Genomic DNA, 13,229 nt, shown 5'->3' on the forward strand with positions numbered 1-13,229 from the left:
GGCCGGGGAGGACGCAGCCGGGGATGCTCCAGCTCGGAGCAGGGGTGGGACTGGGGGAGCTGTTGGGGTCCTGTGATGCCCTGGAGAGGCCTTTCCTGGGGGATGGGCTCCCCCAGAGCTCCTTGATGGGTCTTGAGGTGACTGAAGGGTCCCGTCCTTGAGCCGCAGACCTCGCGGGGCTTCCCACAGGGCAGAGCAGGCTGCAGGCCAGGTCCTCCCCTCTTCACTTAAAAGGGCCTGGCGCTTGCCTCTGAGCAGGCTGCCACACGGTTGGGGTTGTGGCTTTCTCAGCGCTTGGTGCGAGCATTTGCTGATTTGAGGTGGCTCTGAGGTGATGCTTGGGCACCCGTGCAGAACCAAGTAAGGGAACCGCCTGCCAGCTGTCACCTGGTACAGCTCCTCTCCTTTCCCGTGTGTCTCCAGCTCTGGAGATTGATTGGGGTTTGGGGGGGGGCGTTTTCCCCTCGGTTACCTTTCTATAACGCTCCCCCACCATAGCCAAAGCAGTAGGGCAGCCTCATGGTTTTGAGTCTGCTTTTCCCAAAGCCTGGGTTCTGGCATGGGCAAGGGTAGCTTTGCTCATGTTGCAAAAACAGGGCCGGACACAGGCATAGGCAAACTGGGTGGCTGTCCAGGGCCTGAACAGAAAAGGGGCCCAAAAATGGTTATTTATTTTTATTAGTATCATCATTATCTCTGGTGAAGGGGGGGGGCCCGATGTTAATAAAAGTTTGCCTGGGACCTAGGTACAGTGCTGTGCAAGAGGCAAGGATTTCTTAGGACAATATCTTTTATTGAACCAGCAATGTAGTTGGGATAGCATTAGACAAGTTTTCGAATGCAAGACGTTATTTCTTCGTGTTGGCATGACGTGTAAGAGACACCTTCGTGACTCCTACGTTGTAATCCTTTTTGTGCTGCCTTGTTGTGACCTCAAGGAAGTCCAGGGTTATGTCCTGCCTCTCTCTCAAAAAGAGTGGCTATTGCCTATCTCTGTAAATTGAGGTATAATCGTAGAGATGGAAGAAACTTCTTTCAAGATGGAAGGCACTTGATGCTAGTATTAGACTTGCCAAATATTTCCTCATAATTACAGAGGTGACTCCTTGTCTGGTTTGGATTTGCAGTTTAATTACCCAAGTAGCCAGTGCCTGCAGAAAACCTATAGATCTGTCAAACACCGGTCAAATAGAAAGAAACCTAGGAAGGAGTATATGCATTGGTGGCTTAATTTTAGTTTCAGTACTTCCTCTTTAAGCTAGCAGTGTAGTAGGGTATCTGTGTTAGCCAAGGCATGGCACTTAAATTCCTAGCCAAACATACTTTTCTTTGAAAACATTTCCTTTTGTTTCCCTTAGTTTGTCAACTCCTCAATGAATATCTGATAGTTAGTATGGAAGATGGCATATAGTCCATTTTTAGCTTACTGAGTGTTCATAATTGGCTCTGCTGCGGAGAGGGACCTGTTTCTTCATAATGACTTCTGTCATTTGGAGACCGTTTTTATTCATTGATTCCTTCCTCTACTTATATTCCCAGATCAAAATTGCAAAATACTGCGTGAACTGTAATGACATTTTAATTGTAGGATAATTTAAGTTTAACTTAACCTTACATAGTGGAGTTTCATTTTAATCATGGAAACAGATGGATTTTTGGGTTACTTTTTTTGTGTCCAAAAATTAGGGATTTTTTTTTTTTTAAGCTGAGATTCTGGTTCTCAGGTTATCAGCACAGATTTGTATCCATAACCCAAGAACTCTGCAAGGGATGTGGTACATCTCCTTGAGCAGAATCTTTTTATTTGCAGTATGAATTGCTTTTCTCCCTTGCTTCCTGCTTATCTGACTAGTTTGTCCCCCCGAATGCTTCAGATTTTAAGTAGTTTGCTCAGAACTGAGGAGGATTTTCACCCTTATAAACATCTCCCCTTCTACTTGAAAACATGCTGAAACATAATGTAAGGAAGAAAGAGTTTTCACTCTCTAGCCTCTAGTATTTAAAAAAAGACATTGGATGTTTGGTAGCATCAGCAGCCACAAACTTTCTGAATTTCTAACAAGCTGGTTAGCGCAAAACAAATTTGTCTTTTTTAATTCTTGGAATAACCTTTGCACTAACATGGAGACTTGTGTTGCGTGTTTTATTTGAAAACTTTGCCCCTTGAAGGCTATTTATTGTGCTAGCTTCTTTCTTGAGAGGCAGAGGGAAAGCCTGACTTTCACTTTACAAAAAGTTGCTGAACGCAGGGCTTCCTTTAAAGAGACCTCCATTGGGAACAAAGGACAAGCACAATTGCTTCCAGGTATTTTCTTTTGATTTTTCAGCAGTCTTTGGAATGGATACTGTTGTTTACCTTAGGAATTTATATGGGCCCTAATATTGCATCTGAGCTGCTTATGATCTTTAGTGTAATTCTCCTATTCCATCTTTTCCTCATGAAGTAAAGAAGTACTATGTTCCTTTCTTTCGAGAGGGGAAAGAGACTAGGTGACTTGCCCCGGATCACCTGGTAAGGGCAAAGAAGGGCAGTCCAAGTCTAGCCTGACCCTTTTATTTATGTATGTATGTATTTATTTAATTTAAGAAAAGTTATCAATAAAAAGGGGGTGGGGCATGAACAGAAATTGAAGTGTGTATTGATGTATGAAAGTAATTAATACATCATGAAAGTAATTTATCTGGCATATGTGACATTGGCTACAAGAATCACCATCATTTTAATGCATTTTTTTCCCCTACATAGGTATATGTGTCTTGACACTTTGTGACTGTGAATTTCTCATTCCTTGGCAACCAATTAGCAAGTGAGAAACATGAGGACAAATCCTGCTATTCAGGCTGCTATTGACCTTACAGCTGGAGCTGCAGGTAATATCGCTGGAGAAAATGTCATATTTTGCAAAGCTTTTGAGTTTGATGTGAAAGAGTCTGTGATCTGAAATGAGCACGGTATAGGGACAGCAGTCTAACTAGTAAATGATAGTGGCACTTGTCACTAGCATTCTTACTCTCTGAAAGCCTGTTTATAAAGTCAAATCCTTTATAGTTGAAGAAGGATGTTGTGGTGAAGCAGCTGACCTGGGCCTTCTCCCGCTTCCCACCCCTCCCATCACTATCGCTCTTCTCCAGTGAAACGCACGCTGGAAAGTAAATATGTAATATCCCTTTCAGGGTAATTATCTTCTAGGTATAGATTTGCATGTTTCCTAGTGTTTAGTTTTAATGCCCACATGGGTTTCAAAATGCCAGTCACAAGTCAAGTTTTTGCAGTGCAGGCAAACAGTGTGCAGGCAGGTGGTCATGATAATGCTGTCACAGAATTCTCTTTGGATAGCCTCTTGCCCTTTTCAGTTGGAGTGATCTTAAGCAACATCCAAAGAATATATCTGTGGAAATTGGGGAAACTTAATCGTCAGCAGTTCATTTATGTCATTCAAAGTACCTTCTTACCTATTATGCTGCTGCAATGCCAGGTCTGTACTGTTGGCATAGCTGTCTAGTAAGTCACATGATGCTTTTTTTTAAGTACTCTTAAAGATATCTATACTGGTAAAACCCCAGTCTAGATGTTGCTTTACCTGGCTAAAGTTCTTCTTTGCTAGAAAAGTGTTTTATCTTTCAGAGAAGGGGCTTAACTGTTCACAGATTCACAGAAGTTTTAGGACTGGAAGGGACCTCATGAGATCATTGGGTCCAGCCCCCCTGCTCTGTTGGCACATACGCCACACATACACACTTGTGCATTTAGGATGAGTTGTGCAGAATGTAAAAGTCCTATATATCAGAAAAAAATGAATGGATTTAATGCTGTCCTTCTATAGAAGAATTACTTATCCCAAAAAGAGAGGCAGAACTCCTTTTGCCAGTATAAAGTGCTTCTCCTGTTCTGTTTTATATAGACATCAAAGATGCTGAACTATAACCACAAATGGAATTTATAATAGAGACTCAATTATCCAAAATTTATTCAAAACCCATTTATAAAATCAAATTATTTTTTATTTCACTAACTGAACAAACACTTCCACACACCAGCTTGTGTACTTGGGTTTTGTTGTTGTTGTTTTTTGTTTGGTTTTTTTTTTTTTTTTGGGGGGGGGGGGGGGGGGGGGTGGGGGGGGGGGGGGGGGTTGGAGACTAGGAAGGATTGTTGAAACTGGTTTTCTTTTGGCTGCTATTGCTTTCACTGGTACCAGATATCGCACAGATTAGCAGCATGGCTTGCAATGGATAGATGAGTGGTTTGGCCAATTTTTATTAAATAATTGACTCTGGTTGGTTGGGGGTTTTTTTGTTTTTTTGGAGGGTTGTTGTTTGGTTTGTTGTTTTTTGTTTGTTGTTTTTGTTTATTTCCTAATACCAAAGAAGGATGGATAGCAAAGAAACATGAAATGAAATTAATTAACTTTTGAGTTTGTATGCTACAAAAGAAGGGGAGTAAAAAAACAACCCACATACAGCATCTAATATGCAGCTCTACTAATAACTGAAACTAGATAGCTTTCCATTTTTGCATATAGAGCATATAATTTAGTCCATTTTATATTTTTGCTCTGTGTCTTTGTGCCATGGGTCTAACAGTACTGGGCTTGAAAACTTCACAAGGAGCCTACTATTCAGTGTTTCATATTGAGACAGCAGTGTGAAAATTATTAGGCAGAGTGAGGTGTGCAGGCTCTGCAGAGGGATACTTGTTTTGTGTTGATTTCTGTCCAGTCAGTTACCTGTTTCAGTGCCTCCACATTGCTTCCTTTGGCTGCTGAATGGAGAGGAGCCTTCAGTCTTCTGTTTATCCCATTGCTGAGCCAAAGCAGCCTACTTCTGCTAGTATTCTACCCCCTTGTTTAGGGGGTCTTCCTTGCCATAGTTTGACAAGGGCAGATCCTGAAGTTATTCTTTAGCAAAGTGAATATTGTGATTCTTCTTAGGTTCTCTTTGCCAAATAAATAAGCAGAAGTGGAGAATGATGAATCTTGTCCTCCCTCCTTTCTCTTTCCCTCACCCCTTGCCATACATAGCTTGGGAAAACTTGTATAGACTGTAGAGATACAAGATCTGTTTAGCTTCAGACTTGGGAATGACTTGCATTCAGAAAGCTAACTTGGCTACCAGAATGACTAGAAACCTAGCCTTAATTTAAAAGGACTGTCAATACTGATGGCATATGTTCCCTTCTTACCTTTCCCCTGCCCAAACTACTTACAACTACCAATACACCTACTCTTCCGGGAAGTCTCTTTCCTGGCAATATATAGGAAAGTAGATTTTAAAGATACATAACAGCTATGTTTTAAGCCTCCTCTTCTGGTTGTAGCTCTGGTATTCCTTTTAAGTAGAATAAAGGAGCCCAAACCTTGAAACAATTGAATAAACATATTGAAATGCCCTTGGTTTTTTTTTTTCACTTTGATCGTCTTCCTTTGTCCTAAAAGGTTGCTCTTAATCTTTCTCCCTCGTCTATCATTCCTTACAGGTCTTCTTTATTCCCCCCCCGCTTTTTGTTGGAAACTCATCATACTAGCCAAGCTCTCTCTTACTTTAATGTTGCTGCCTGTTGCTTGCTACAGCTGGGTTCCTGCCCTCCAGCAGAAACTGGCTGTGCTGCAAAGAGGATTAGCAAGCTAAAAGGCCAAGTGAGGTTGTGGGGGCCCTCTGAACTCCAAGGCCTCTGTGCTTGGGGCCTGCATGCAGGATGCCTGCCATGGATTTGGGAGTATCTGAAGCCCCAGACTGTCTGGAAGGTAGGATACTTGCTGGTGGTAGCACCACACAGACTTGAATGATTTGAGCTCTGCTCAGTTGAAACTTGAACTTTTTACCTTGACCTAGAAATGATATTTTATTTAAAAAAAAAAAAAAAAAAAAAAAAAAAAAAAGACTAGCAAACTAATAACTCTGAGAAGTTAGAGACTCAAATACCCTCACTCTGTTACTTGTACCTAGTTCTCCTATCCTTTCCAGGAGTCTCCTTAAGAAGTCGTTCACCCTTAGCTGTCAATTCTCTCACCTCAGATTATTTGAGCCCCTCTTAACTCTTTTAGCTTTCTCTATTTTTAAAGCTTTTTTTGGTTGTTTTTTTCAGCCACTGTTAGCCAGGCTATTTCAGGTTCTGTTCTTTGCTTCATTTCTCAGACTTCTGGTTTCTGCTGAGCCCAGTCTGGAATTAGTCTTAGGAAGGTGCTAGCAGCTGCCTGAGGCATTCAAGCCTCTTGTTCTAGCTCCCTCAGCTGAAGTTCACATGACTGTCCAAGCCAGCAGTAGCTTTTCTTATTCAGCCCTTCCATCAGGAGGGCAAGAAGCCCTGATTCCAAGTTGGGTTTGCTCAGTAGCCAGCAAGTCCAACAAAGCCATTTGGTCTAGGATGAAAATGGATATAGTTGGAGGTAGGATAGGAATTCTCCTGAAAGGCCCGTCTTGTCTAGTAACACAGGAGCAACACAGACCAGCCCACTTATAGGAAACACTCTGGCAAAAAAGTGTGCATTGTTTGTTTTGTTTTGTTTTGTTTTTTCCTCTGAGTGCATTTGGACTTGCACATCCAGGCTCTTTATTTTACTCCTTCTCAAACTCCTCTTCCCTTTCTATCCAAAAAGTAACCTCTTGATAACCAGATATTTATGATAACCACATGTGCACAATTGGTTTGTTTAGAAATACATATTTTTCAGAATTAAAAACTTGTCCTGTATATTCTAAAAAATGGTATGTGAAAATCTCCAGCAGAAAGAAAATAATATAGCCTGAACACAAAACACTGTATGATAGGGGGGGCAACTTCATGGCTAGATCCCAAAGCAGCCAGCCCCCCTGCCTTGGGCAGTCTTCCCCGTCTCCCCTGCCACAACTTTGGTTGTTAACTTGATTTATTAAGTGGGAGGCTGCCCATTCCTTGCCCCGATGCCGAGGGGCACTATCCGCAGCTCCAAACCTGCTTTACACCGTGGCCCATGCCTCGCAGATGGCATCCAGATTATGATTACTTCCCCCAGCCTGAGGCCAGGGCAAACTAAGTCCATAATTGGGCTCCATTGTCTTTGTCTCTGTCTCTCAGCCCCCTTTCTCACAGGGGGCCTCTTGCATACTTGCCCATTCCGGGCCACGCTCCACTGCCCTAGCTCCTCTTGAGCAACCCCTTGTGGGCTTTCAGGCTTAGCTACTCTGTCCCTGGTACCACCATGCAGCAGCTTCAGTTCCCACAAGTTTTCCTACTCTGTGATGTAGCCTTAAACCAACACTGGGCTGCTTTTACCCCAACCTCCTCACTGGCCAACTTTACACCCTGCCCCACCCTGGGGTCTCCTCATTATACTTATAACTAGCTACTCATGGGGCTGGCCTTCAGGCTTACTCCCCATTCAGCCCTACTCTGTGAGGGGCCTCACACCATGGTCACCAACTTCCCCCTCTATGGCCTCCAGGATCTTGCATCCCTGCCAGGCTCTGGTGTCCATGAGCATACCTGGCTCCACTACTCCCACAGCTCTCACGATTACCCATCAGATGGGGCAGGGTTAAGGTGCCCCTACCCACCTTTCACCAGGGAAATTGGCCATCCTGGCATTTAGTTGAGCCTGCCCCACCACAGGCAGTCCCACCAGGCCTCCCTACCCTGGCAGGGTGCAGTTTTAGGTCATGCCCAAGACCAAAGGAGCCTCCATGCCATCCCAGTAGTTCCTGCCCTTGCCCCCAGGATGTTCCTGAGGCATTGCTGCCAGTAGCCATGAAAGAAACATCAGCTAACTGCTGCCTCCATCTGTATAAACCGTGTCCTAAACTGGCGTCCCTAATGAGGCACCTGCCAGCTGCCTGCCTCAACCCTTAAAATGGCAAGCAGCTGAAGGTGCACTGCCACACTGCTTGTAGAGTTCTAACAGTGTTTTCAGTCTCTCCTATAGATAACCTAATTGACTTTGTTCTCATGGAAAAATACTGCACTGTGATGACTTAAGACAATGATGTGAAGCATTTGACACCTTGACCTTGCAGCTCAGTTTAGCAATGTTGCTCAATGTTATCTTTTTCTATTTTCCCTTTATCTGGAGACTAAGTACAGTATACAGGGTAAACTATATACTAGCTCCATTCTACTTTGAGACAAAAAGGGTGGGCAGATGAGAAAAGGATGGGTTTCAACACTGACAAGTGCAAGGTGCTGCACCTGGGGAGGAAGAACCAGCAGCATACCTACAGGCTGGGGAACTCCCTTCTCATCAGTGCAGAGGCTGAATAGCAGAAAAGGATCTTGGAATCATTCATGATGCCAAAATGAACATGGGCCGGCAGTGTGGGGACGTGGTCAGGAAGGCCAACCGTACCTTGTCCTGCATCCACAGATGCATCTCGAGCAGGTCCAAGGAGCTCCACCCCCTCTGTGGCCCTGGTCAGACCGCAGTTGGAGTACTGCATCCAGTTCTGGGCACCACACTTCAGGAGAGATGTGGACAGCATTGAGAGGGTTCAGAGGAGGGCCACCCACATGATCAGGGGCAGCAATACTTTTCTTGTATTTGGCCCTGTAGTTCTTGGGTGTTTGGGGTTTTTTGTTATAGTTTTTTGTTTGTTTGTTTTTAATGCATCATGGCAGTTGCATAAAATCTCATTAATTCAAACCTTTCAGGAATAAAGGAATATACATTTTTGGTTGGTATTAGGACAGCAAGTGACTAAAGGCATGATTTGGTATAATGCTGTAGATGCCTAAACTGAACTTAACTGCTAGGCTCTGGAGAACAATCCAGTTTCTCTCCCTCATAAGCCAAAAAACTCTGGTGGTACCTCCATTTGGAACAGCAGAGTTCACTAGGTGCCTACGCTTGGGCTTCTGAACATGCTCAGAAGTGATCGTTTGACCACCTGGTTGCTTTGCTCCTACTCAACGTTCTTCTGATCCCTTTTAGTCCCGAGGAGATGTCAAAGTCTTCATGACGTGACCTGTTGAACCTTCTCTGAATATGCCTTGCTTGCACCAAAAGCATTACACTCGGCTCATAAGCAGTGGTGGTGTCACTGCCTGCCTTTTGTTTTAATACCTGTAGGTTAGAGTGGTCTCCAAGGGAGTTGAAGGATTGACGTCTAAGCCCACCTCAGCCTGACCCAAATCCATATTTTTCATGTTGTCCTAACTGCCATGCTTTAGGCCAGCTGGTGGCACCCTTCACCCTTCCTGTTGAACTTGAGCCATTGGCAGCAAAGAATACAAGAGTTGTTTTGCTTTCCTTCTTTCCTCATAGGATTGGTGTTAACCCTATAGCAAGGGGCTTATGATGCTCCCCTGAGCTGGGGTTGGGGGGTGAGGAAGAGAGCTTGAACAGAAATGTCATGGCAGCAGGGATCAGAACCTAGAGGGTTCCTTTTCCTGAGGACTGTTGAAACCATGAAGCTACAGTGAGGCCCCTTCTTGTATATCAGCCCAACTTCAAAAGGAAAGGTGGAGAGTTGCATTGCCCTGACTCTTCTACAGCCCGGTGGCTAAGACACTCCTTGCTGTGTGGGGGGAGGTGTATGTTTGAATAGCTTCAGGCTGGGAAAGGCCTAGAGCCCATCATGCAGGAAGTGGGAGACAAAGGTGCCTGTTCAGGTTGGCACCAAAGCTCTGGACAGGGCTGAGAACCTGGGCAAACCCATGCTACTGCTTCCTATTGGCTAGCTTTTGATGCATCTTCATGGGTCACTGCTAGGAAGCGCCTCCTCTTGCCATGCTTTATGTGGAGCGCTGAGGCACCTAAACTGGTTAAATTAAGTCATTCTCCAGAGGTACCCAAGTCCTCCCCACTGACTGTCTATGAGCCTAATCACATGCAGCAGGTCAAATTCGATTTCCCTCTGGGGGTGAGCTACCTAGATTTTTAGGCATCCAGCATCTACATGTAAGCACTGGAGACCAAACTCTAATTTATTTGATACTTGTTTGTTTTTATTATAATCTGGTCCTCATTGTTGTCACTTGTACTTCTGTAACTTTCTTCAGTAGTATTCTGAGAATTAAATTCACTAGTATAGTGAAAAATGTGTCTGTCTTATGCCAGCAGTGATTTTGTCCCCTCTTGCATATTTCATGACTTTTTTTTCCTCAACAGGTTTATTTCATACTTGCCTTCGGCAGGCTATTTGTCCATGTGATCATTAAAGTGCTGTTGAATCTTGAAATTTTCCTCAGGTGGGACGGCATGTGTGGTGACAGGCCAGCCCTTTGACACAGCTAAGGTTAAGATGCAGACATTTCCCAGCATGTATAAAGGACTCGTCGACTGTTTTGTGAAGACCTATAAACAAGTGGGATTTCGAGGCTTCTATAAGGGAACCACACCAGCACTTGTAGCCAATATAGCAGAAAACTCTGTTCTGTTCATGTGCTATGGCTTTTGCCAACAAATTGTGAGGTTTCTTGCTGGACTAGACAGGAAAACAGAGCTGAGGTTAGTAACTGAATCTCATTCCTCCAATGTATTGCACAATTAAGTCAACAGTAATTATTAATGTTACCTGATATTTATTTATTTATTTATTTATTTTTTTTTTTTTAATGAAGTTGTTGCACTGTATACTATATTGTGGCTGAGTAAGTGCTAACTCTATCTCACATTTTATCTAGCTGCCTGTAGTGTATTTCATAAGAGCAGTTTGCTTGTCAGCACAGTGTCTATGAGAAATGTATCTAGAGTGTTTGGTATTTTTGTTTGTTTTTTAATTAGACTAGCAGATGTCTGAAAGTTTGGTAAGCACAGTAGAGTAAGGATTTTCAGTCTTAAGTATTTCTAAAATGTATCTAGCTCTCATTGTGACTGTGGAGGGGGGGAAAGTATCTTTTTAAATTGCAGTCCTAAAACATGCATAGTTTTAGCAAATAAAGATTTGATCATGCTTTGTGCTGCAGGTAAGTTAGGGCCAGGGGTGTTTGAATTCTGAACTTCATAGAAAATTAGGGTTGGAAGGGACCTCAGGAGGCCATCTAGTTCAGGCCCTTGCTCAAACAGGACCATCCCCAACTATCTTATCCCAGCCAAGGTTTTGTCTGGTTGGGTCTTAAAAACCTCCAAAGGATGGAGGTTCCACAGCCTCTCTGGGTAACCTGTGTCAGTGTTTTACTACCCTCTTTGAGGTTTTTTGTTGTTGTTGGGTTTTTTTTTCTTTTTTTTCCCCTAAACTTCCCTTGCTGTAACTTGAGACTATTGTGCCTGTTCTGTCATCTGCCACCACTGAGAACAGTCCAGCTCCATTCTCTTTGGAACCACCCTTCAGGTACTTGTTGCTGCTATTAGATCCTAGACTCTTCTTCTCCAGATGTAAATAAGTCCATTTCCCTCAGTCTCTCGTGAGTCATGTGCCCCAGCCCACTAACCATTTTCACTGCCCTCTGTGGACTCTCCAATTTGTCTACATCGTTTCTGTAGTGGGGGAGGGTGGTGCTAAAACTGGACACAGTACTCCGGATCTGGCCTCAGCAGTGCTGAATACAGGGGGAATAATCACTTCCCTCGATCTGCTGGCAACACTCCTCCTAGTGCATCCCAGTACGCTCTTACGAGTCTTTGTTGTGAAGACTGCTATTCAGCTTGTTGTCCACTATAACCCCCCAGGTGCAGCAGAGCTGCTGCTTAGCCAGTCAGTCCCCAGCCTGTACTGGTGCACAGGATTCTTCTGTCCCAGGTGCTGGACTTTGCACCTGTCGTTATTGAACTTCATATGACTTATTTTGATCCAGTCCTCCCTTCTTTGTTTTTTGGGGGGTTTTTTGTTTGTGTGTGTGTGTGTGTGTGTGTGTGTGTGTGTGTGTGTGTGTGTGTTTTTGTTTCCCCCCCCCCCCCCCCCAGGTCTCTCTTAATCTAGCCCTACCTTCAAACATACCTACTGCTCCCCCCAGCTTGGTGTCATCTGCAGACTTGCTGACGGTTTACTCCATCCCATCTTTCAGATCCCAACTTTACCAGCACTCTTAAAAGAGTAGCAAATTGCCCATTTTCTTCCACATGTGCCTTGTGCTTGGATGTCTATAAAATACAGTGCGTGTGAATACTTGAACTAAGGCAGAGAAGGTCTCTATTGGCAGCATACCTGAAAGCATTAACAGAAACACCCCTGTACCCTGGGTTCAGTGCCTTGGATTCTTTTAAGTAAACAGCCACTGAAACTTGCTGAGAGGTGGGAGGGGGCTCATCTACTTGAAGTGTACGTGGGGTTTTTGTGTTTTGCTTTGAGTTTTTTTTTGTTTTGTGTTTTGTTTTTTGTTTTTTTGGACCAGTGAAGCTAAACTGCACTAGTCTCTGGTGCCGAGGTATTGCACCAGCGCAGTTAGCAGTGATTTGATTTGACCCCGCATGCATCCCATGCACTGAATAGTTTGAAATTTTTCATCATAAGTCTGAAACGATGCTAACTGCACTGAATGCAGTTATCTGAATGCTGGTCTGAAAACAAAGTTGCTAACTTTCTCGTGGGCTCTTTTGGATCCTCACTAAACTTACTTTTAGCAGGTCACTGTCACAACCCAGTGATTTTGGTGCCTTGGCACGATGGAATTTTCCCGCCCCATGAGAGCCTCTTGCAAAGTAAAAGGTTTTCTGTTGCAGCAGAAAACCCCGGTGCAAGAGAGTTCCCGCCATTCGAATGCAAATTTGTGTCCCGCTATTGGCTAGTTCTAAATTTATTCCTACGTGGCGGCTGGGAATTGGCTTGCTGGCCGTTTAAAATTTCGTGCGACTTCCGCCCAAGTCTGAGAACTTTGAGCACGCTGCAGAGTGCCTCAAAAGAGATCTAACTTGCGGCTGAGCTGATCGATAGACTGATCACCTATCGATTCTTCTCCCCGTCGCCGAGCGCAATCCCTGACCTACCCTTGTCCCGCCGGCTTGATTTGTGGACGGATGAGCTAGCCTGAGCCTTGCCAGCTGGAACAACTAACATAGTTGTTCATACGACCGGACCGTCAGCATCGCAGCTACAAGCAGCGTAAGTAAAGTTTTGCAACCAATTAAGCCTTGTCTGCCTCTCTATTCACCAGCCCGCCCAACGAACCAGTAATTATTAAATCGCCTTGAGTCAGCTTTGGCCGTCCGAGACATGGCGACGAGGATGGGATCTAAGGGCACGGTGATAGAGAAGAACCTGATCGGGTGCTGCCCCTGGCGTATCGGGACCCGCCATGTACAGAATGCCAATGATCTATGGGCGCATATCGCTTGCCACCAGGCGGTAGAAGGGGATGAAAGAAATATTGATGGTTACTTCTC

At 44.3% G+C, this 13,229-nt stretch overlaps 1 protein-coding gene across 6 annotated transcripts in view; it reads left to right on the forward strand.

Moving 5' to 3' along the window:
- Positions 1–13,229, forward strand: part of SLC25A15 (solute carrier family 25 member 15) — a 44,232-nt gene that overhangs the window by 14,238 nt on the left and 16,765 nt on the right. The window contains exons 1-4 of one of the 6 annotated variants that reach the window (XM_025206633.1): positions 9–2,305; positions 2,445–2,561; positions 2,747–2,871; positions 10,160–10,418. In XM_025206633.1, the coding sequence (XP_025062418.1) occupies positions 2,817–2,871; positions 10,160–10,418 (314 nt within the window). In that variant the 5' untranslated portion in view covers positions 9–2,305; positions 2,445–2,561; positions 2,747–2,816. Of the gene's footprint in view, positions 1–8; positions 2,306–2,444; positions 2,562–2,743; positions 2,872–10,079; positions 10,419–13,229 lie in introns of those variants that run through there. The other 5 variants (XM_025206635.1, XM_025206632.1, XM_006025782.2 and 2 more) reach the window with 5 other exon arrangements.

The sequence above is a fragment of the Alligator sinensis genome, unplaced genomic scaffold, assembly GCF_000455745.1.
Source record: "Alligator sinensis unplaced genomic scaffold, ASM45574v1 scaffold1031_1, whole genome shotgun sequence".
In the NCBI taxonomy this organism is placed as follows: Eukaryota; Metazoa; Chordata; order Crocodylia; family Alligatoridae; genus Alligator; species Alligator sinensis.